Source organism: Aphis gossypii, chromosome 3, assembly GCF_020184175.1.
Source record: "Aphis gossypii isolate Hap1 chromosome 3, ASM2018417v2, whole genome shotgun sequence".
Lineage (NCBI taxonomy): Eukaryota > Metazoa > Arthropoda > Insecta > Hemiptera > Aphididae > Aphis > Aphis gossypii.
The window spans coordinates 26,068,896-26,093,924 of record NC_065532.1 but is presented as its reverse complement, the minus strand read 5'-3'; the positions used below and the strand labels follow the sequence as shown (position 1 = coordinate 26,093,924).

At 30.2% G+C, this 25,029-nt stretch overlaps 3 protein-coding genes across 4 annotated transcripts; 2 read left to right on the top strand and 1 right to left on the bottom strand.

Moving 5' to 3' along the window:
• The first annotated feature begins 1,650 nt into the window (after positions 1–1,650).
• On the top strand, positions 1,651–9,668 carry LOC114131445 (histone-lysine N-methyltransferase SUV39H2). 2 transcript variants are annotated; one of them, XM_050203563.1, is made up of 3 exons: positions 1,651–1,792; positions 6,833–7,427; positions 7,495–9,668. In XM_050203563.1, exons 2-3 carry the CDS (start codon positions 6,898–6,900, stop codon positions 8,144–8,146), a joined length of 1,182 nt encoding a protein of 393 aa, XP_050059520.1. In that variant the 5' UTR covers positions 1,651–1,792; positions 6,833–6,897; the 3' UTR covers positions 8,147–9,668. The 2 variants fall into 2 exon arrangements, with proteins under 2 accessions (XP_050059520.1, XP_027852465.2); XM_027996664.2 differs by lacking the exon at positions 1,651–1,792 and adding an exon at positions 4,795–5,119.
• Positions 9,669–16,015: 6,347 nt separating this feature from the next.
• Positions 16,016–18,849, top strand: LOC114131459 (uncharacterized protein C6orf136 homolog). The gene is made up of 6 exons (XM_027996681.2): positions 16,016–16,362; positions 16,455–16,745; positions 16,854–16,942; positions 17,008–17,232; positions 18,074–18,143; positions 18,210–18,849. Exons 1-6 carry the CDS (start codon positions 16,228–16,230, stop codon positions 18,384–18,386), a joined length of 987 nt encoding a protein of 328 aa, XP_027852482.2. The 5' UTR covers positions 16,016–16,227; the 3' UTR covers positions 18,387–18,849.
• A 2,470-nt stretch (positions 18,850–21,319) lies between these two features.
• On the bottom strand, positions 21,320–24,921 carry LOC114131410 (putative uncharacterized protein DDB_G0271606). Its single transcript, XM_050203561.1, has 5 exons — positions 24,442–24,921; positions 23,645–24,346; positions 22,393–22,887; positions 21,688–21,880; positions 21,320–21,610 (listed from the first exon to the last, which is right to left on the bottom strand). The coding sequence occupies exons 1-5, from the start codon at positions 24,520–24,522 to the stop codon at positions 21,480–21,482; spliced, it is 1,602 nt and encodes a 533-aa protein (XP_050059518.1). The 5' UTR covers positions 24,523–24,921; the 3' UTR covers positions 21,320–21,479.
• Positions 24,922–25,029: the final 108 nt, after the last annotated feature.

Genomic DNA, 25,029 nt, shown 5'->3' with positions numbered 1-25,029 from the left:
AAATAACACTTAATATGGATTATATAAAAAAATTATATCGCAATTTATGATTTTAGATTCTGAGCGGAGCGAGGAATGTATTGGTTTTACAATGATGTTTATTTCTTTTTTATTCTGTAAACACTTTTTCTCCCCCTAAACTTGCTCAAAAATACAAGTGTACCATATTTTCTGAAAGGTAATGTTCTTGAACTGGTACTTTAGAGAGGTCATTTTTCGATTTTCGAAATAAAAGTGGTTAAAGGAGAAAAAATGTACAACTACACGATTATATAGTATAAAATAATTACGGACGACAAATTACGGCTTTGTTTATCACCATAGAAACGAATAAAATTAAATTAAATTAAATCATATTGATAAAGCGTAAATGAAAAATAAGTAAAAAGTAAAATTAAATGAAATAAAAAAGATCCCCTCGTCCGCTCAGAATCGTTTTTTATCGAATGCAATCATATTGCATTCAAATCGAATACCTACAGTAAAATTACACTATCCTGTCCGAGGACCGAAGGGACGATGGACAAACATCCACCACCGAAATGCGCTGACCTACTTATTTTTTTTTTATATTTCTACTTATACATGCCTTTTTTCATTTTTTAACGCTAAAATTTAATATTATTTTAATAAAAAATGCACAATAATAAATTATTCTTCTATATAATTTTTATAATTTACTTAGTTTACATAAACAAGTGTGTAATCACATTTTTTTTGAGACAGTTTTAAGTCTATATGAAATTATGAAATGAAAATGAATTTGTGTTGTAAAAACCGGAGACGTTTGGAAATTTACCCGTTCTTAAAACTTTTTTTGACGGGAGCCATTTGGAAATTAATCTTTTTATAACACGGAAACAGTATGGGCTACGGCCAGTAATAGAGTACCTGAGAATTTATATGATTACACATTTATCAATATATGAATGCTATGGGGACATAGCTTTGGGTGTCGTGCATTCAGTGATCTACGAGTATATATATAATTGCTGTAATATTAATATATAGGTAAATATTACGGTGTATCCACAGATTTCACATCGAATCGTTTCTATAATGTTCTTAAATGTTTAAAATTATATTAGTTTTATAAATACTATAAGAACATTGTCAATAATATTCATCATGAGTACCTATAGACTTTCATATATATTTCCGGTCAAATGCATATCTACCTACATGAAAGTACCAATATAAATAAGTTATAAGCCGTATACATGCATGTTATCATGATAACGTACTATTTTGGTCGTCGTTATTGTCATTCCGCAGGATATACGAAAAAGCGGTCGACTATTAGTCGCTCGGCGTTCTCCTATATGAGATGTTGGCCAACCGTTCGTCGTTCGTCGATCGTGACACCGGAAAGCTGTTTATAGTAACATCGTGGACGGGGAGTACAGTTGTCCGTTAGGCTTTTGGGCGACGAGATCAACCTGTTACAGAACATGCTCAAGGTGGACGTGACTAGACGGTACGGGAATTTAGCGAACGGCATCCGAAACATCAAGAAACACAGGTGGTTCGGTGACATGGACTGGTGCGTGGCATTCAGCAGCAGGAGCGTGACACCACCGTACGTGCCGGCAATCAGCGACACCTTCGACACTAGCAACTTTCAGGAGCAACACGGCAAGCTGTTCTACGGCGCCAGCAAAGACATGTTTGGTGACATTTTTATGGACTTTTGAGATTTGAGATCGTAGGACGCAATTTACTACACGGGGTCAAGAAAACAACTATTTTCATGATTCGCGGACATGGCAGCTGGAAATCAACAAGTTTATAGGTAAGAAATAACATATATATATATATAAGAGGGTACTTAATAATATTATTTCCAAATTATCTAGCAAGTCATGTATCAGACGTACGTTTTACTGTGGAGAGATTATTATCGTTAACCTTATTTTAGCCTTATAGTTTTTAATGTTTTTAAAAATAAATATATTGATAAAAAAATCAATTTTTTTATTGACAAAATGTAATCTTTTTATTTTTACAATAAATGAATATCTCTTATGCATTTACCATTTACGTATAAATATTTTCACCGATGTTATTTTGTAATATTATAAATATAAATTGTATGATTATTGATTAGAATATCAATTTATCGGACGATTCAAAATTGTATCTTGCTTTATTGGACAAAAAATATTTTAAAACGAGTTTCATAATCAAATACTCAAATTATTACCTTGTCTACCAAAACTAAATATATAGTTATTACTTGTTGTTAAGTTTAGGTAAAACATAAATATTTTTTTTATATTATCTACAGTTATTTTGTAAATTTTAAGATGGATAAAATGAGTTAGGCTTCAGATATCAGACAAAGAGCTCACGTTACGAAAATAAATTTTATACATAATATTAAAAAAAAAATTAATGGACTGTGAATGTATTTTTATAATTTCATTTTTTTTTATGTCTGTATAAATAAATTGGAGAAGTTGTAAATGTATTTCAATTTTTTTTTTTTAGATTCTGAGCGAAGCGAGGAATGTATTGGTTTTACAATGATATTTATTTCTTTTTTATTCTGTAAACACTTTTTCTCCCCCAAAACTTGCTCAAAAGTACAAGTGTAGCATATTTTCTGAAAGGTAATGTTCTTGAGCTGGTACTATAGAGAGGTCATTTTTCGATTTTCGAAATGATACTCGAAATAAAAGCGATTAAAGGAGAAAAGATGTACAACACGATTTCGTAGTATAAAATAATTAAGGCTTTGTTTATCACCAAAGAAAAGTATAAAATTAAATAAAAAAGATCCCCTCGTCCGCTCAGAATTGTTTTTTTATCGAACACCTACAGTAAAATTACACTATCCTGTCCAAAGGGACGATGGACAAACATCCACCACCGAAATGCACTGACCTACTTTTTTTTTGTTTATTTAAACTCCACTTTTCTTAAATTGACCATCTAGAAGACTCCAACAAAACCCTTATAAAAAGACTGTTAGGTCCCCTGCCATCTCATGATATAACTTAATAATTTAATAGTTAGTTACATCACGTTTTATCCTATTGTTTTTATTAATAAAAAAAATAATCTTAGTAGTGTTTTTGAAATTAAAATCAGAAAAATAAATAGGTATAGGTAAATACTAAATAGCCAATAGGTAAATCAAAAAAGGTTCATTGCAGCGTATTTTTTTAGTAACGAAAACAAGCAGCAGTTGGCAATTCTTTTAATGCAGGTAAAAATAAAAGTTAAAAATAACGTCGATAGATGGCGATGTCGTTATCGTTTCATGAATGATCTGAATAAATTGTACAAATTATAAAAATATCTAAATTATCAACTATTTAATCATATTTCATAATAATAATTAATAACGATGTTGGAAACTATCCAATGATTACCTATACTATCCTACTGAATATAATAATAATAAATACTATGCATGCATACTGCCATAATGACATGCAGGTAAATAAATCATATTACAAATTTTGTAAACATTATTTTTTTTTTTGCTTTTTTCTACTTCTTTGTTGAATTATTAATTAATAGTAACAGTTATAAACATATTTATGGTACAAATTGAAAAAACCTTGTGAAGACGATATCGATGTTATGTTTAAAATTACTTTTATCATCGTTAATGCCTGTTGAACGTATCGATAAACTTAATTTACCTAGCGATTATCAAAGTATCATGATTACTACACCTATAGATTAAAATGTGTGCTTGCTGGGTATTGGCCATTGGATAATTTAAGTTTATCAACAAATGATTATTTTTGCTTTTTTAAATTTAAGTGTTTTTTAAATATTGTTTATAATGTTTATATTGCCTTCAAACAGTTCAAATTACATAGACCTTATACCATGATAAATTAAATTAAATTTATCATGCCTTATACTAGTAAAAAACTAGATATTATGTCAAATTAGTACCCTGCCGACAACAGTTCCTGTTGACGTTTCATCACGATCTAAGATAATTATCTTAAATCGTGAGTTTCATGCGTACCATATTATTTTTCTTAATATTGCAATGTTTACGTAAATAATGATGAGTGCAACACACCAGCATTGCAGCTGCAGCAGCTGCTGTAGCTTGTAGCATGGCCAAATAACATCTTATTTGTTATTTAGCCATGGCTTGTAGTAGTACTATACAGTAAACCAACTACTTCCAACAAGCGACGGTTGACGGTATCCATTGTATCCGACGTTCGGCAAACCAGTGTAACGACACCGCAACACTTTTTTTTCCAGTCAACTGTCACCACAGGCTTACAGCAGCTAACGCATACCTATTGGCCTATATTACCCATCGAGTATACTATTCAATATTCGTGTGTATTAATATTTTATTATTTTACATACCAAAAGTTTTGAAGCCAACACAGGCACAGAATACGTAATGTTTATCGTTTAATAAAAGGTTTATAATATATTTTGGTTGTCGTTGTTGTTTATACTTTACGTCTCGCTTGTACCTAGTCGTAGTGTATGGAAAAAAAATTATTGTAAAATTAATTAACTACGGAGCCGGTCTACGTTATGAACAGCGTCATGATACACATAGTCGGTTTCCCGCCAACGCGTTGACCACAATGTTTATAATATTTTAAATAGGTATATAATAATAATAATATTATTATTACGTTTATCCCGCCGTTCGTGTGTATCCCGATATTGGCGACACTGCGACCCGCCGTCCGCCATGTCTTGTAGCGCCGGCACCGCGTTGGCGCGTTCGAAAACCGACCGTTGGACTGTACGTGCTGGAGTACCACCGCCACCCCGCGCACGCCGTTCATAATCATCGTTATCGCCGTGGCGTCCGTGTGCGCCATTCGGTCGTCGTACTCGTCGCGGAGCCGTTGTCCGTTCTCTCGCCGTCCGTCGCCTCACCCCTCCCCGCTGGTCTTTGGCCCGCCGTGCCCGCTCATTCGTCAGACGGTTCCCGCGCTAACCGAATAATAACCGATACCTGTACGTGTCTTGGTTGTACGAACAACTACTCTCTCAGTGATCGAGTGCGCGGAAAATCTTTTTCCTTTACCGTTTACAGCCTCCGTTTCCGGTCGTCGCGACGAACGTTCTTCAGTTTCCTTCTGTTTCATACTCACGGTCGCTACAATGCATAGAGGTACGTCTTTTGTCGTTCAAAGTCGCTTTTGCACGGTGTGTGGCGTCATCGAATGGCGTTTCGTTATCACGGCTCGTCCCGCTGTTTTCACGCACCGGTCAGTGGTTCGCCGGCTTTTCGATTCCGTTTTCCATCGGCCGCGTCCTCCCGATGGTTAACGGAATGTATGTGGTGTTGTGCGAACGTTGGTGCGTTTTCCTTTTGTAACCGTTCCAATTAAATGTATCATGCTCCCAGGGGGCCGTATTACCGCTTAGGCTGTTTAGGCCAAAGCCTAGGGCGGCAAATTTTTAACGGTCGAAACGAGATAGCGTCAATTTTTTTATGATGCTAGGATTTCAGCCCGTGGACGGCCAAAACCTTAATCCGGTCCTGACATACTCCCGTACTTAGATTACCCTTCGTTGTGTCTTTGTCGAATTTTATTTTTTGGCGCTTATTTTTGTTTCATTTTACCTATGGGAATAATTTTTACTATACTATAATATTAACATTCTTATTTGTTAATTAAAATACTACTATATTTTTTAAATTATTGAGTTAAAATATATGGTTGTACATTACATACACACAACAATGGAATTTATATATATATAATGTTCTATAGGTACATCAAAAGTAGTAAACGCTAATAAATAATTAATATTAAATAGCAATACAGTGTGGAATTTTTGTATATTATATATTTACCCTTGAATTTAGTAAAACCTTAAATGGTTTATGAGAAAAATAAAATTTATACCATCAACAAATTTAATTTAACTCAAATACATTCCCTCATTTTACTACACTCTTGGCAACCGCTCATTTCCTCAACCTCTAATTGCCGCCTGTCCGTAATCCAGGGTACTGGAGTTGGATATGATTGTAAACTAAACTCGATGGTTACTGGTGTTATTACTCAGAAAATACATTTATCAATCAGTTGATTTAGTATATTTCAATGTGTTTTTTACTTTATTGATAATGACAAAGCATTATGCCAATGACTGTTTAAATTTTAATATATCTATTCACTTGAGAGTTTTATACACAGTATAGAATTAAGTAAGAACTTAGTTTATATTAATTTTAAATAACTTCTGATTTGTTAAAATATAATAAAAAAAAACCCTTTTTTAACATGTTGACTGCCATGTGATCATCGGCGGTCATTAATTCTCAAATTTTATGGATTTGTTACCGCCAGCGCCCATAATACATCATTACTACTATGCCACATGACTGCCGGCGATCATAAATGAATTTGGTTTTATATAATCAACTTTTCTATGGCGCTACAATAATGCACTAAAATAAGAACTGTGGCGTAGCGGAATTCATTACAATTTTTTTGATATAATACATTATTTTTCTTTCAAATATATAAAGTATATATAAGTATGTATATAAATTTGGAACACATTGAAAAATATGCTTAGTGTATAGGTAATAAATATTTACCTATTGAATGACCGCCAATGGCCATGTGGCAGTTAATGTGTTAATTTGTTCGGCTGTTAACTAAAATTTCCATGTACTTCTTAAGTTTCCATTGTACATTTTAATCATTTTATATTTATTTCTACTTATAAGTTATATTAAGTTATAAATATATTATATAAAATGTATAGTGTGTTTAGGTATATTTTATTACAAATTGACATAAATATTTATCTTCAGCTAATCAAAATTGAAAATTATTTAAATTTAATATAGTCTCATTTTTTTTAGGAGTCGCAGATAACGAGTATGAAATTGAATCCATTTTATTTGATGATACATATGGAAGCAAAACAATGTATCTCGTTAAATGGAAAAATTATCCTATGGATCAGTGCACTTGGGAACCATATCGAAATTTAACAAATTGTGCTGCTGCATTAAATGAATACAAATCAAATAAGATAGTTGCTGCTGACATCTATAAAACTCCGCGTTTTAAAGAGCTCTATGATACGCTTAATGTGTTTACTGATCAAGAATTACTTGAATTATTGCATCATGTGATCCAGGACGGCATGCCATCTGTAGATGATAAATTTGTTAAGGGTACTATTGCTTATTTATCAACAGTATCGGCAAGTACCAGAAGTGCATCATTAACTAAATTGATTAGACATAATTTAATGATAATTGAAGTTAACAGAAAAAGGCGAAAACAACTTGATAGATTGCTTAAATGGCAAAATGAGATGCTTGCAACTTGTGGATTTAACCTTAGTGTTGTAAACAATGTAGACTTTGAAGGCCCACCCAAACGATTTTATTATGTAGATAAATGTGTTGCAGGTGAAGGAGTTATTATTCCAGATGATCCTCCAGTTTGGTATGTTAAATTAATAAATATATTTTTGTGTAATATAAATGAGTAATCTATTTAATTTTTGATTTAGGTGCCACTGTGATGTTACCTGTGGAGGAAAAAAACGTAAGAAAACTGAATGTCATTTTGGCGATTTTCAACTTGCATATAATAAATTCAAGCGTGTTATAGTTCCTAAAGGCACTCCTATTTATGAGTGTAATAGAAAATGTTCTTGTGACGAAACATGTATAAATCGAGTGGTTCAACATGGTACTAACAAAAATTTCAAACTTCAAATATTCCGTACAGATAACAATCGCGGTTGGGGAGTCAAAACATTAATAAATATAAAGCAGGGAACTTATATTACTAAATATACTGGTGAAGTAATCACCAAATCAGAAGCTGAAAAACGCGCCATCACTCATGGATCAAAGTCAACATACTTGTTTGATCTTGACTACAATACTGATAAAAATGATAGCGTTTATTCTGTTGATGCCACTTTATTTGGTAATATATCACATTTTATAAATCATTCATGTGATTCTAATTTGGACTTATTTGCTGTATGGATTGATTGTTTGGATACTAATATTCCAACTCTGGCATTATTCGCTTCTAGAGATATTACTGCAGGTGAAGAGATTACTTTCAATTATATGACTTCTGTCAATAATGAAAGTCGAAGAATTAAATGTAAATGTCAATCTAGTAACTGCCGTGGTTACTTGTGTTAGTATAAATAATCTTATTTCCTTACTGACACAACATTTTTATTGACTATTTAATACTTTTTTTTAATATTATTTTTTCTCCACTAGCATTACTTATTATGAAAAAGTATAGTTTTGAATCAATTTAGTTCAGTATTTGGTTTGACGTGAAAGGGTAATTTATATATGTATATAATGTAAATTTTACTGGTACAAAATTAAAGACAAAATTTAATGTCTTGTAATACACAATAAATATTTTTTTCATTCATATCAGAAATAAGTTTATTTTATTTGCATTTTTGAAATTATTAGATTATTATTTTCCGTTATTTTTTTTTTTCACTAGTAAATATTTATTTTTAATAAATGAATTCAATAAAACAATTGATAAGATTTTCTATAGGGGTCCTTAATAAATGTGACTAAATATTCTACAAAATGTACTGATTATACTCAAATATTTATAAATATTGATACATTCAGCTAATCGTACAAGTATAAATTATTTAAAAGTATTAAATGTATTGCTTTTATGTATGTTTTGTTTTTAGTTATTAATTTTTTTAAATTATTCAAATATAATCTAGTATTAAAATATTAATACCAAAATATATTAATTTGGTATTACAATACAATAATAAAATAGAATATTTTGTTGCAAATTAATTTATTAATCAATTAGAATTGATCTTTAAAGTTGTTAATTACCATTTTTTTTTTGCTTTAGAATAAGTTAGTTTCAATGTAAATTTTTTTTTTATTTATATTTTAACAGTCAATTTTTTTTTTTTTTTTGAATTATTCATTCCATTATGAATTTATTCTCATTAGTACATTTAAATTAAAAATGTACTTTCAGAATGTTCATTTGACTAAAATATATTTATGTTTTGTATAGTACAGTTATGATTTTTTTTCTTTTTTTTTTTTTAATAATGAAAAACCTTGGTGATATTTAAATTATCTAATATATTAACAAATGTAGTATTTATATTTGTGTATGTTTTCTTTTGTTTTGTATTCTTAGACTTAAAATAATCATTATTGTTGGATAAAATTGAACTCTCAAATTTTTTATTTTAAGTTCAATTATGTGGGAAGTTTCAATGTTTCTTTTGACAAAAAAAGTTTGACAGTTCATTTTGTGTAATAATTTTATTTTTTATGAGTAAAAGTCATGTTAAATTGTAATTTATTAAAAGACTGAGTGTAATTTATATTCAGTTGTTTTTAAGAATTGAATATTAAAATTAAACAGAAAACATTTTACTTGGTTTTTTTACCACAATTTGAATGTATCTGATGAATTAAATGTGTATAATATACCATTTATTACATACTAATAAAATACACTGCATATCGATGTAAGAAGTACTAAATATTTGATTGTAGTCAACCGTAAAGTTAAAGATAATTTTAATATTATAATTTATAAGTGATAGATTAGACTGTAAAATAACTGAATTGTATGTTTACTAATTTTTATGTTTTTTTTTCGAAGACTCATTTAATTAATATGAATAAAGTATACCTTAAGCTTACACATCGTAAAATTATTTTATTTTTACTTGTTTTCATTTATAAGGGCTAACAAGTAACAACTAACCATAAAGAATTGGAACTCGACTAATGAACGTTAGTAAGACCTAGACAAGTATATAGACAACATAACGGATACGATGTTTGTGCATTCGAAGAATGATCAGGTTGTGTAAATAGGTACTTAATAACACGGTACAAAGAATCAATAATTTTATGATAGTGTAATGACATTTTAATCACCTAAAAATATCATGTTCCATACCTATGTATCTGTAGGGTTTGGTAATTGGGTTATTTACTGGAACGTCTGCGCTCTATTGTGTTCTGTTGAATACGACTAACCAGTAATCTCTGTATCATAAAGCGTAGTTTACACGATGCTAGTTTACTAGCGACTAGTAAGCTAGTTCACTATCTGATAGTAAAAACATTGTTCGATTGAATGTTCTTGACAGTAAACTAGTTTGTGAGTTAAGTTGAAACGTTTCAACTTTACTAGCATACTAGCGCGCTATTAAACTTATAAACTAACATCGTGTAAACCAGGCTTAATACGTCCTAAGAATATTAATTACTATAAATAGAATTTTTTAGTTTATGATGCACCCGCTGATGTTGTTTCAGTCTTATTAATGCATAATATAGGTTCAAAAAACATGTTATGTTTAGGGTTTCAAATTGGAAGTATTTACGCATGCTTAGTAGTTCAGTACAGTTCCAATTTTGTGAGATTAAATATTAAGAACAAATTGACCTATTAATACCTGCGTTCTCAAGTACTCTCGTCATTTATTACGATATTTTAATTTATAAACGAGTTATTGTGTGCAAAATATTAAAATTTAAACACGCGGGTGTGATATTGCATAATGGGTACCTATAATATTATTTGTTATATTCACGATACTTATCTTTTATCTAATTAATATTAATATGAAATCGTAAAACTATTGTATCTACTTAAATAATTATGTAGTTATCAAAGGTTAACAACGTCGGTCAATACCTAGCCTACAGCTGCTGTCGAATGGACTTAAAAATAAACAAGTAACAGGCACCTAATATTAAATATCAAAAAGTGATGCTATAACCTGTTATAATATTACTACAATATTAAATAGTGTTACTGAATAATACTGGGATAGTTGAATATTTAAGTAAATAAGTAATACCTATAATATTAATATTGTATTATTATTATAAATCTTAAATTCTGTATTTTTCTAACTATTTTATTTATGTTCGGGGCCTCCGGGAAAAAAAATGTATAGATCAGTAACTGCGGATGACTTCGTGTAGTTCAATTTATTAAATTATTAGATTTATTTTTATTTTATTATTCAACTGTAAAATATCTGTTACTTAGAATATTTTTAAAGTTTTGTTTTCGTATCCATAGTTTCCTAGTAATGCGTTATCAAGCATTTGACAAAATGTTACAATAGAAATTAAACTTAAAACATGTAACATTACAATATACGTGAACGCGTATTATCCATTTATGTTTGACCAATATATCAACTATCGGCGGTTTGTTACAGAATTATGATGCAAGTTCGATGATTTCAGATTTGTTACAACCATATATCACACGAACAACTTGATACCTACGTGTTCCGTGTCCATTGTTTTGTTACCGCTAGTGTGGACGCGTGCCTTTGGGATTTTCGGAATTATTAATTGGCTTAATATGGGCAAACATATGCTTATTCATACTGTCGATATTTTACACTTTCGAATGAGGAATGTAAAATTGGTTAATTTTGTGTTGTATGTTAGCGTTTGGTTGTTCGCAGGGATGCTCGCAGAAATGTAGCTCAGGGGGGGGGGCAAAAAAATTACAAGTAGGTACCTAAATTAGGTTAACCGCTACATCTTTCATCTACTCATACTTTGTAATAGTATCATAAATATTTTTTTAAAATCAAAACTAATATAAGTTAATATTAAATTATGCTATTAGTTCTAATATTTATAAGAAAAAACATAATAAAGTTTTAACAAAAAACAACTTTAATTGATTGAATTTACATATTACTTCATATTTTATTATTTCATTCAAAAAGTAATGACAATCTCCTTTTGTTCAAAGCATATAAATTAACTGAATCATCAATTTGCTGATTAAAACATTTTTAGGAATTTTCTTTTAAGAACTGAACCTATATTTGCACGTCTTAACGAATTTTTTAATTATTTTAACTTAAAAATTGGTTACTTTGTAAATTGTAAATTTATAATCGTGTATACTTTCCAAGTATTTTGATTTTATTATTGTTTTTCATACATGATTCATATAATACAGGTAATATAAATATTTTATATTATTATTATTATTATTATTATTATATATTATTCGGCAATAAGTGAGATCGACTATTTTTAATTACTTTGACTCGTCCGCGCTAACAGGAAATCTGAAGGAACCAGACACTAGTGACTTAGCGCGATTGAATATAATCGTAATATTTTTTTTTACAATTAAATACCTCCAATATGTTATACTTGTTAGATACAAGGATTGTCGAATAGTCGCTAAATACCCAAGACCAGTTTTATGTAAAAAAACTTCCAATTTTATAACTAACACGAAAAATCTTCGGGCGTTAGGTTCGGTTAGTTTGTCCGTATTTCGACAGTAAATGTGCGGGTTTGTTTAAAAAAAGTCAAATTGCCCATAACTAGGGCTCAGATTTTTTTATGAGATAGAAATCCAATTTTTATACATAAATTAATTTCACGTTATTCTGATTTCAAATTAACCAATTTTTTTTTTATTTATTCCAGTCATGAATTTTTTATGTTTATTATGCTATTGTAATAAAAAAAATAATAATTAATGTAAAAACCCATAATGCGGAATGCGGATATTCGATTATTATTGTTTTCGTTATCGGCTTATCTTCATATACCTAGCTTATTCCATATACGTCCTAACCTACGGTCAGTACCTATGCACTGTGCCGTTAACATCGATATCGATTATTTATATATATAAAATTTGGTCACTAATCATTACTTACTAAAGTTCCATTTCTAAGAAATACAATTTTTTATGTATTTTTTATTTAAAAAAAGAAATGGTTGAAGTTTCCGATTATTTATTTGTTGAAACGTAACATAACATTAACATATTATATTTATTATAAATGGAACTTAAGTAGTGAATGACCTAATTTTTATTTTTATAAAAAATTCAAACAGTACATACGTTCTACGCATGTCACATGCGATATGTAGACACGTAGTATAACACACCTGGCTAAATAAATAACATTTCAACCATAATAATACAAAAAAAGACAAAAAATTTTGATTTATTAAAAAAAAAAAAATAATAATAATACTATTTAAGTAATAAGTTAGGTAAGCCATGGCATTCCAATCTCATATTTCTGAAATCTTTCAACCACACAATGTCATACCTACTTTACCCCCAACATATAGAAAATGTTAAAATATATCTAAACTCTTCACTATAGGTTTAGGCCTTATAAAATACTTTACACCAAATGAAGTTTAAAATATGATAATTAAAAACTCTCGTAAAAAATCTCCAGGCTTTGATTTTATAACAGCTGAAGTCGCTAGATGGCTGCCAAAAAAAGCTAGGTATAGTTCTTCCAACTTAATATATAACGCAATTATAAGACTTTCATATTTTCCACTAAGCTGGAAATTTTCACAAATAATTATGTTTGCTAAGCCAGAAAAACTACCTGATATCCCTACCTTGTACAGACCAATTAGTTTTTTACCCTACCTTTCGAAAATCTGTGAAAGACTTATTCTTAAATAACGTTTAACTCCATATATATTTGCAACCAATATACTTCCGTCTTTACAATTCGGTTTCAGAGCTAAACGCATTACACTACATCAAGCTCATAGAGTAGTTGATGCTATTAGCACATCTCTCGAAAAAAAATGTTGCTGCACAGCCGTTTTCTTAGACATATCTCAGACCTTTGATGGAGTATGGCACGAAGGCCTACTCTTTAAACTTCGAAAATGTTTACCCTCACCGCTCTTTCTTTTATTTGATCCTACCTTACAGATCGACACTTTCAAATACGTCGAGGATCATCTACGTTAGATATAGCTCCAATTACCGCCGGTGCACAGGTTAGTTATGTTTGTGTTATGTTTGTGCACCGGTTATGTTCCGCAAGGAGCTATCCTCTCACCATTACTATTTAACATACCTATATGCTTCTGATCAGCCCACAACTCCGAACACCATAATTACCAACTATGCAGATGATAAAGTAATCTTTTCAGTTCATAACGATCCAATTATAGCCTTTGCTAACTTACAGTCTTATTTAAATTTACAATCTGAATGGTATGAAAAATGGCGTGTAAAAGTAAATCACAGCAAATCAGCCAATACAACTTTTACCTTTAGACACGGTCACTGTCCAAATGTTTCAATCAATAACATACCTACCCCACTATATAATATAATAAAATATAATAATAAAATGCTGTAAAGTATTTAGGTTTAATTCTTGAGTTCTTGACCAAAAATTAACCTGGAACAAACATATAAAAGCCAAAAGATTGACCCTTAACGCTTGATCCTGATCACTAAAAACATTATTATCAAAAAATAAATTCACTAACTTAAAAACTAAACTATAATATATAAAACTCTCCTAAAACTTATATAGACATACAGATTACAACTATGGGGATCGGCAAAAAAATCAAACTTGAACAAGATTCAAGTCTTTCAGAATATTACTTTAAGAAAGCTCACTAACGCTCCTTTCTATGTCTTTCTATGTTTCTATTTAACCCTCCACGAAGATTTAGGTATCCAACATGTTTCAACTGAAGTGGAATTATTCTACAAACGATTTTTGGCCATACTAGAAAATTACCCTAACCCTCTAATTAAAATGTTATATACCATATACCATTACACTTCCTGGAAATCCACAACGCAGACTCAAAAGTAAATGGTGTCGTGATCATTTAAATTAAAAATACCTCTCACCAATGTAAACATAATATGCCAAGCTAAGTGTCATCACTAATGGGTGGCTTCTTATTCAAGTAAATCATGTTTTGTATAGACTTTATCTTATATGCTTATTGTGCATTAAATTTAAAATATTATAAATAATAATTAAAAAATATTAAAATACTAAATTAATTTGAGGAAAGAAGCCACCCAATGATGACACTTGCACTAATTTAAGTTTTGTGTATTTTTATTTTATGTATTTATTTTTTCTTTGCCTATTATAAATTATAATAATCGCTACACCATTTAAATTTCAGACGCTTTGGAGATGCTACTTGGAATTGCGAGGACGATAGGTTTTTGTAGTTATGCAGGATTGGTATGGAAAGTAGACGGTTATGAAATCTTCTGTAAAAACACTTTCTTAGTGAATTGTTTTTAAGTTACAATTTGTGTGCAGGGTATGATGGTTTTTATTTCAAAAGGATATTTGAACATTTTCAGAGAAGTGTGACAGACTAAGTATTGAATTACCTATATATAATATGAACTAAATTAGTAATGGCCTTTCTTGAAAGATTTATTGCGACTTCTGCGGTAAAGTATGAGGTCAAAAGCAAGAGACAGTCTGAGAGACTTATTATGATGATATTTATGTATGGAGACATTTTATGTCGTTTGGCGGGAAAGATTTAACTGAGAGTAAAGGTTGTAGTGAAGCATTGGTTTTTTCATGTTTTTGAAAACCTGTCAATAATTTATACATAACCGTCCTAACTTATAAGTTTATTAGAATGTATTTTATATATTGAAGTATCTATAAAATATAAATACGAACCACTACGACAAGAACGATGTGCGACGTCATCACGTTGTTTGTCAGTATGATTAGAAATTGCGACTTTTAAATAAAACGATTCACAAAACATATTTGTATACAATATGTTACAACAGTAAAAAATTATATAATTTTCATTATCACGTAACAAAGTAAAAACAGTAATATAATAATAAAAAATTCAATATTTTTTGGGAATTTTTGGCGGTCCATCGCTCCCGTGGTATATCAGCGCCTGATCACGGCCTTAGAATTTAGATTTTAAATCATATAGGATATAAGAAAAACATCGGGTGATTAGGTAAACCAAAATAGCTATTATGTATATTATATTTTAATAGTGTACAAAATGTAGAAAAATAAAATATTAACTACCGTCTAGCATGGTTTTATGTATTATTATCTACCTCGTAGTCTGTGGAGCGTGGACCGCGGTACGGCCGGTACGAATTAACAGTGGCGTATATTTCTCGTGATAAACGTTGTCACATTTTTACCATAATATTCGATATCAGCTATCAGCATCTATGTTGTGATATCAACGTTCGCCGTTCGGCACTTAGACGTTTGACCGTGCACATTTCTTCACTTCTCTTTGCGCGCGCAGTGCCGCCGGCCCTGTGGTTTTCGCCGTTTTTATTTCGATGTAAAGTCGATTGTCTTCGAGGAGCGTCTCGCAAACGCCCTACCATCATCTAAGCTCGGCAATCGCGTTTGGAGCTAGTCACCGTCGGTTTCCAGTGTGGAATCATGGCCAACTCCGTGCGCAAGATTTGCTCGAAAATCGGAAACAGCCATCAGTACTTGTTGGCCACGGCCAAAACGTCAGCGTACGGTGGTCATGTCGTGTCGGACTCCGTGCAACAGCACTTGGCCCGACCACAGGTAATTCGCTCGCCCGTGACCTTAATTGCTTGCCGATAAGGTCACCTGCCCAAGGGTGTTTCCTACTACAGGGTGGTTTTTTTCGTTCACAGGTCGAAACAACGTGCAAAATCAATTATGCCGAAAATTTGTTCCGTCAGTCACAACCGTTGCTCGACTACATTGTTCGACCCGTCAAAAACAAACAATCTTCCGAAATGGCTGTTGAATGGTTTAACTCTGGGTTTAACAGACACACAAATCCCAAAACCGATGTTTGTCACAGCACCGCTTTGAAACAAGACAGTCCTACCAAGTCTGACGAAAACATCAGCTCGTCAGATTCTAAAGGTTTACCAAGTGTAGATCAGCTAGAACATGTTTATAATAGGTTGGGAGAAGATGTAAGTAATCACTAATCGACTATATTAATATTGTTAGTAAATATTGAATTTGCATAATACTGCTCAGACGACTTCTGTGTTTTATAATTTATTCTTTTTTTCTTTTAGTTACCATTACTGTTCAAACAAAATTTAGACTATGCAATATACCATCCCAAATTGGTATTTGAGAATAACATTAGAGGAACAAAGAGTGTGTAAGTAAATATAGAAAAATAATTTCTATACGATTTATAATTTGTTACATGAATCTTATTTTTAGAGGCTTAGAATATTTTATGTCAACAATTTCTATACTACGTTTGATGGGTCATTTAAAGTATGCTTTTGTAAAATTCGATATTTTAAAAATAACCAAACATCCAGAAGATGGAACGATTAAAATACGTTGGAGAATCAAAGGTATATCAGGAATGAAAGTGTTCTTAAAGTTTTGGAAATTCAAACTATGGAATTTGGAACAAGTCATTAAAGAAAATGTAGAATCGTATGTGAATTATTCTCTATCTAATTGCATGATAACATCAACTAATAAATTTATATAGTGTTTATGAAATCGGTATAAATTTTAAATTGATGACTGCATAAATCAATGCCTCGGTTCCATGGGTGGACATATGTAAGAGGTTATTTTTCATACATAAATGGGAGATGTTTTCTGATGTGTGTATAAAAATTTTTTACATTTTTATTGCAATCTTAAATTTGTACAGATTTCTGAAACACCCTTTAGTTTAAGCATTTATTCCAAGGTTTTTTTTTTCTTAAAAATTGACTTTATATACCCACATTGTATTATAAATTATAATTTAAGTTTTTAAATATTAATACTATAATATCTTATAATTATGTGGTTTTAGTAAAACCCAATTATTTTTAATTGTATATTTTATTAACATTTCTTTCATTCAAATCAATCATAATTTTTATACATTGAATCTTCCGTTTTATAACATTAAAAAAATATTTTTGAGAACTACATTCAAATTATTATAAAATTTATGTAGTTTGATACTAAAAATTTATCTACAAGAAGAATTTTTTTTATTACTCATTGAAACTCAGTAATGTGGATTTATTCTATTTGAGATTAGTTCAGAAATCAAATTACATGGTAATTTTTTTATTATAGTATAAATTTAAGAATATGTTTTAAAAATTTAAATATAGATAATTTAATATTAACAATTACCAAACAATGAAGTAATATTATTACAAATGTCATCTTTATTATTGAAATCATAATTTAAAAATTGAAATTTATAAAAATCTATAACATAATTAGTTAATTAATAAATTTATAAAATAATCATTTTATTATATTCCAGATGGCATGATGGTTTTTCAATTTTCTATTTAGGATCTGATGGTTTGGTTCATAAGCTTACTGCAGACAAAGTATGTTAATTTTTGAATATTTTGTAGTTAATACAGAGTTTGTCATGTTAATTTGTTTATGTTTAGATGCAACCATATAATGACCCAGTAATAGAGGAAAAAAATCCACTAGCGACAAAATTGGCCCTCTTTTTAGGACTATCACCTCAGTTGGGTAATTTGGATTGCTTGGTTTCATTTGAGTCTGAACAGACAAATGAATTACTGAAGATGGTTATTATGTCTCTAGAAGATGTCATTTAATGTCATTAGAAACAACATTTAAAAATACTTCGTGCCCTGTTAAAAAAATATCCATTATTTTTATACCACGTGGAAACTATTATTTAATAATTTTTGTGTGGCCGTTGTATATTTGTTGTTTTGTTAATTTATGAAGAAATGTTTGTTGAATGTAAAATAGTTAAGCAAGTAGATAGTCAATTAAATTTAACACCATTAATGTTGTTGTGATGAAAACACAAAATTGCTTATAGAATTACAAAATACTATAGATAAGCATTGTGCAATTGACTTTGAATAAATCAAACATTATAAATAAAACGCTTAAAATGATTTTACCAAATTTCATATAATCAATATTGAATATTTATGTTATTTAATTTTTGTATTTTATTAATTTGATGTTTTTGAGTAAATATGAAACTTCTATGTAGATGCTCATTTGTCGTTAATAAACTTATGTGACCATTGACTGTCAAAAGTATTTTTAATATATTATTTATTATCTATAACAGATACCATCAGTTGTTCACTGTACCTTCCAATTAAAATTGTATAAATAAGGTTCTTGTTTGTTCTGGAGGATAATTTTATGTGTGGTTAACTAATGTTAACTAATTTTAAATTGCATTGGCGGATGCAGGGGGGGTTTTGAAGGTTCAAATCCCCTCCGAAATGAATGGATGATTAATTTTAAACGCAGTTATTCTCACTTATGAGTTATGAACCTTCAAAAAATTTAAAATTAAATTTAAATTTTTTCAACCCCCCCCCCCCCAAAAAAATTTTTTCTTTCGTCCGCCTCTGTTAAATTGGCATGTCAGAAAAAGATAACTCTAGCGATAGAGTCTCTAGTCGGAGCGCCACATCTGAGTAAAAAAATTATGAGTAAGTAATGGTGGTGTGTACTTTTTAGTTTTTATAAAAGACAATCAACATGTATATAGCTTGTGTAATTTTACAAAAAACATGTTAATACCTCTCTAGCCTTAACTAATAAACCAATTTACTTGAAATGTATAGGGATTGATAAGTATACCAAGTAGGTATTCATAAAATGTCGAGTTAATCAAAATTCAGAGGACTACAGTCAATGTATTATCAACTTGAAATGCTAATTTTTCAACAATTTAGTCAATATCATGGCTATAGATAGTATCTATAGCCATGGTCAATATGAAGAGCTGAAGATTACTAGCTGATGAAAATACATCCTGTTCATGTGGCCAAGAGCAAAGCACGTTCCATTTAATTGTATGCCTGGACTGTACATGCTTTGAAACGGTATAGTCGAATTGCACGTATTACCTAAAAATAAATGGTCGAATTGCACTTGAGTTGAAAAAAGGTAATGATCGAACTGCACTCGGGTAAAAAGACAGGTATTGGCCGAACTGCACTTGGACTCAAAAAAGTATTTCCACAAAATTATCATGCATTTGAAAGGGTTAAACGTTTAGAAAACACTCATTTCCTTTCCCAGTTACAGGCTTAGGAGTTAGAACTGATAATGATTTTAATCGTCCGAAAATGTTAATCCTAAAATGAGTGTTTTCTAAACGTTTAACCCCATAAAATGAATATTTTTGTGGAAATACTTATTTTGTGCCCAAGTGCTATTCAGACACTACCTGTTTTTTTTATCTGAGTGCAGTGCAGTTTGACCATACCTCTTCGAAAAAGACTTAATTTAGGCAATTAAAAAGCCATTGACGTTGCTCAATACTGGGTGAAACTATTTAACATTCACATCATCATCCACGAAATTACCAAAACAAACTGTGGTTGTATTATTATTTATACAACTTTATATTAATGCAGTAGAAATAGTTATATAATGATGTTCAAGGGACCGAGGAAACTAGGTCATAATTACCTTTTGTTATAATTAAAAAGATGAAAAAAAAATTATTATTTCAATACAATATTTAGAAAAAAAAATAAAGATAAAAACATTTATTTATTTAAATTAAATAATTAAATTAACAACAATTTGTTAAAAAAATCTGTTATTTTAAATTGAATATTGTATAAAAATTAATAATTACGCTCTATTTTTTTCTAGTTCTTCAAAATTTGTTTTTGGACAAGATTTTTCCTATACCACCAAAAATAACTAAATATTACCAAATACATTACCAAAAATAATTATTGGCTATTATACATAATAATCAATCCTATAGCTAAAGATGAAGTGAATATTTATGTCGATTTGAAAATATTGTTTAATTAGTGTTAGTCATAAATAATAGTAACTGCTAAATTAAGCTAAATTGTTTTAATTAAATCAACACTTCACTAAATACAATGTATGTATAATATACAGATAACATATAATATAATTATATATAATTATTATGTTGATGAATCTATGAAATTATTTAACCACTTTTTTTTGTTGATGTCACAAATTTTGTGACTTGAATGACTATTTTTATTCTTGTATTTTTTAAACTGAGTTGACAACATAAAAAAACTTAACCTTTTTGGTGGTCAACTTGCTACACACATCTTATGAATAAAATCAAAATTATTCAGAGTTTAATTTTTTTGGCATACATTTATAATATGTATTAAATTATCTAAAATGTATTTATAACCATTTTGGCTCTTGATATCATTGTATTTAACCATTTGACTAGCAAACATATTCATGTTAGCCACCCTTGATCTATTAACTGAACAATTTTTTTATTTGTAAAAATTATGTTATTCTTAAATAATAACAATAATAGTTAGAGTTTCAATTATTAAGAATATTTCATATTATTATATTATATGATTTAATAATTGTATTAAATGTAATCAAATAATCTGTCCAGAATAAGTATTTACTTAAGTACATATTTCAAAGATTTTGTAATATTAAAATATTTATTCCAAGTTAAAGAAGATGTTTACTAAAAAAAAAAAATAGTTAAGAATGATATGATCAATGAAAACTAAATCAACTATTTGATGATAAAAAAATATTGTTTTATTATTAGAGTAAGTCTTACATTCATCCAATTTTATATTAAATAGTCCTTAAGTGGTGTTTTATACAACCAAAAATAAATGTTGAAGAAATTCTGAACAGTAGTGCTGGTGACATGTAACAAATTAACATTTATATTAGTATTTTTTACTGGCAACTTTCTTGATAAGCGCTGTTCGTTGTTTATGGGCTTCTGTAATTGGCGCCTTTTTATATGGTTTCAATTCATCCGTGCCAAAACCAGGTATCCACATATTTAAGTACCGTTCTGTAAAAAATAAACAATTATTATAGATTGCTCTTCAAATTATAATAAAATCATGTAAAATTTATTTTAATAGTAACCTAAGTAAAGTTGAACGTCTTTAACTTCAACAATATTTGATTTTCTATGTTTAGCAAATATGCATGCTGCTTTGACTAATTCATTGACAAAATCATCGGATAATTGCAACATAAGATCTTCGACGTCCTCTTCTAGCTGTTCATTTGGATCTACTTCTTTGACAAGTTCACGCAAACGTGCTTTAGTTAACAACTGTAAAAAAAAATACATGAACAAACTGTTTAATTAAATTGTTTTATATTATAATACAAAAATAGTTAAAAACAAAACTAGTTATGCATTATTTTAATTTTAGAAATAGAAGACATAAAAATTAGCAAACAATCATCACCGAGAAGCTATTTATAAACAGGCACATTACACAATAAACTGCAATAATAGAAAAAAAAGAGTTAAAAGTTCATTATGGTATTAACCTAGGATCCACAAAATATAATCAAATGGGTTAGTAAATTGTTTTTGATATATTTAAAAGTTATGAATTTATCATTTTATTTTACAAAAAATATACAAAATAAATAATAATAGATAGTTTTTAATCTATTATAAATATTTAAATTAATGTATAATCAGACATTTATATTTATAAATACTATTGTCTATCATGTATGGTAATAAATCATTTTTAAAAGTATACTCAATTCTAACAACTATCTACTTATATATTATGATAAGTTGATACAATTATTTAGAGATATACTTACAGCCGCGTTGTCTGGATTTATCAAGCTTTTAATGGTAAGTTGTGGTTGTTGTGGTGATTGTTGTTGTTGTGAAGTTTGTTGCTGCTGCTGTGACGTTTGTTGCTGCTGCTGTGACATTTGTTGTTGCTGCTGTGAAGTTTGCTGCTGCTGTTGTGACGGTGATTGTTGTTGCTGGGTCATTTGTGATTGTGGTTGTTGCACTGTCTGTTGTTGCTGCTGCTGCGATGGTAATTGCTGTTGTTGAGTCGCTTGTGGTTGTGACTGCAGTACTGTCTGTTGTTGTTGCTGTTGTGACGGAAGTTGTTGCTGCGGCTGAGATATAAGTTGTTGCTGTTGTGGCTGCTGCTGAGATAAAAGTTGTTGCTGTTGTTGCTGCTGCTGAGACGTTAGTTGTTGCTGTAGCTGTTGCTGAAGTTGTTGGGATTGCTGAAGTTGTTGGGATTGCTGTTGTTGTTGGGGTTGCTGCTGTGCCGATTGTTGTTGCTGTTGTGGTTGCTGTACATAAATAATAATATAATAAATAACTTATTTCCCAAACTGTACACCTACTGGTTAATTAATTTAGAATTTATAATGAGACAATTTTAAATTTTTAGTAGTTGAAATTTTATTTTTAGACTGTCTTATTAATTATCAGCATTTATCACCCACTGACATGGAATCATTACATTCAAATGCTTTTATTTATATTTAGAAGGTACTTATGCATAGAATTTAACATTAAAGAGTAAAGACAAAACATAATAAAACTATGGTAATAAACTAACAATTAATTCTACAATTTCTGGCGGCTATAATAAATTAATAAGTAAATTAATGTCAGTGGTGGGGCCAGGGAAGTTATTAGTCTTAATCCTCCATAAGTTTCGAAAAAACGATACAAATGTATTAAAATTTTAATTTGTAAGAATTTGTGAACAAGTCTAAAATGTTAAATAACCACAGCATCAGCATACCAAATTTATGAGAGATTACTAGGGTTAACTTTAATAACAATCTATCACCCCTTCTTTCATAAGAATATTGTAACTATGCAGCCTACTAAAGTAATGGTACATAGAACAATTTAACTCTACAATTAGACAAGGAATAAGACAATTAGTTTGTATAATATATTATGTTTTTAAAGTTATATTGTGCAATCATCACTAAAGGTAAAACTCCTTTTAATAGTATGTGCAACTAAGCAAGAAGGGCTATAACTTATGGTGTTAGAAATATTGGATTTGGTTAAATAAGACAGAATTCTTACTTGTTGCAGCTGCTGTAGTAATTGTGGTTGCGGCAGTTGTTTTATTTGTTGCTGTTGGTGATGTTTTATTTGTTGTTGTTGTATTAGTAATTGTTTCTGTTGCATTTGTTGAAGTTGTTGCTGTTGAAGTTGGATTTGCTGCTGCTGGAGCTGTTGCTGTTGCGTCGTTAATTGTTGTTTCTGTTGTAGCGGTAGTTGCTGTTGGAGTTGTTGCTGCTGTTGTTGTTGTTGTTGCTGCTGTTGTTGTTGTTGTTGCTGCTGCTGTTGTTGTTGTTGCTGCTGTTGCTGGAGTTGTTGCTGTTGCTGTTGCAGTTGTTGTAACTGTTGGAATTGGAGTTGTTGCATTACAATATTTTGTTGGGTAGTGGTTACTACTGAAGGGTTATTGAGTACAGCTATTGTCGATACTGGAGTACTATTAAGAGACGTGACTGTGGACACTGTTGTGTGATTTGCGTGTACGATTGGAGACATGGGCGGATTGATGAGTGGAGCAGCGATCGTCGGTATAGTTGAACTGATGAGTGGTGCAACTTGTGGTACCAGTAGATTGTTGAGAGTTACGGATGTCGTGGACGGTTTGTTATTGAGAGCTGCTGCTGATGGGGAAGATGAGCTCATAATTGGTGCGACTGACGAAACAGGCAGATTAACGTGGGACGTGATTGCCGTCGACGACATTTCAATATCGGTAGTTTGAGCCTAAAACGTAGAAGCATAGAGTCACAATAGATAGGTAAATAAATACATGAAAACTATCAAGCACGATTGTCGACGATTTAAACTGTAACACTTACCACAAATTGTTCGATATCGTCATCCGTTTCCATGGAAGTCGCGTTCACATCGTTATCGATAGCACCACTCGAACTCATCATGTCGCTGAAGACGTGAACTGTATTTACTGAACGTTTTCACTCCACCGACCGGCGGCCTCGGCGATGGATGAAAATATCGTCTGCGAAGGGGACGACGATATGATAAATATTTAATTTGACGAACGAGAATTGGAAATATATTTCCGCTTCGGGAGGTTGTAAAAGACTTTTGACTCTATTTGATTTTAAACGTTGGTGTTTAGAGAATTATAAATTAGGTATAAATGTAGAATGAAATTAAATGAATATTGTTGATGTTTTAATGGGTATATTTTACTATTTATTTTGATAATTTATATTATATAATATTATGTGTTTATTATTTACGACGAAATTATATTGATAACAAGTACGGAAAAGTAGAATCTCTATATATGTTATATTCTGTGATATTACAGAATTGTAGAGGGAATCACCGATTTATCGGGAGGGGCTGTGGAGCCGTGGAGGTACTAAACGTATGTAGTATATTTTGTATTTTGAACTACACAGGTCACAGACTCTATG

What these genes read in the sequence shown, in the direction of transcription:
- LOC114131410 (XM_050203561.1), bottom strand. Translation starts at nt 24,522, where the DNA reads ATGATGAGTTCGAGTGGTGCTATCGATAACGATGTGAACGCGACTTCC. An exon ending in TACTACAGCAGCTGCAACAA is followed by an intron (nt 22,888 to 23,644) that starts GTAAGAATTCTG and finishes ATTTATGTACAG; the next exon opens with CAACCACAACAGCAACAACA. An exon ending in AGACGTTCAACTTTACTTAG is followed by an intron (nt 21,611 to 21,687) that starts GTTACTATTAAA and finishes TATTTTTTACAG; the next exon opens with AACGGTACTTAAATATGTGG.
- LOC114131459 (XM_027996681.2), top strand. Translation starts at nt 16,228, where the DNA reads ATGGCCAACTCCGTGCGCAAGATTTGCTCGAAAATCGGAAACAGCCAT. An exon ending in ATTAAAGAAAATGTAGAATC is followed by an intron (nt 17,233 to 18,073) that starts GTATGTGAATTA and finishes ATTATATTCCAG; the next exon opens with ATGGCATGATGGTTTTTCAA. An exon ending in ATAAGCTTACTGCAGACAAA is followed by an intron (nt 18,144 to 18,209) that starts GTATGTTAATTT and finishes GTTTATGTTTAG; the next exon opens with ATGCAACCATATAATGACCC.
- LOC114131445 (XM_027996664.2), top strand. An exon ending in CCAGATGATCCTCCAGTTTG is followed by an intron (nt 7,428 to 7,494) that starts GTATGTTAAATT and finishes TTTTTGATTTAG; the next exon opens with GTGCCACTGTGATGTTACCT.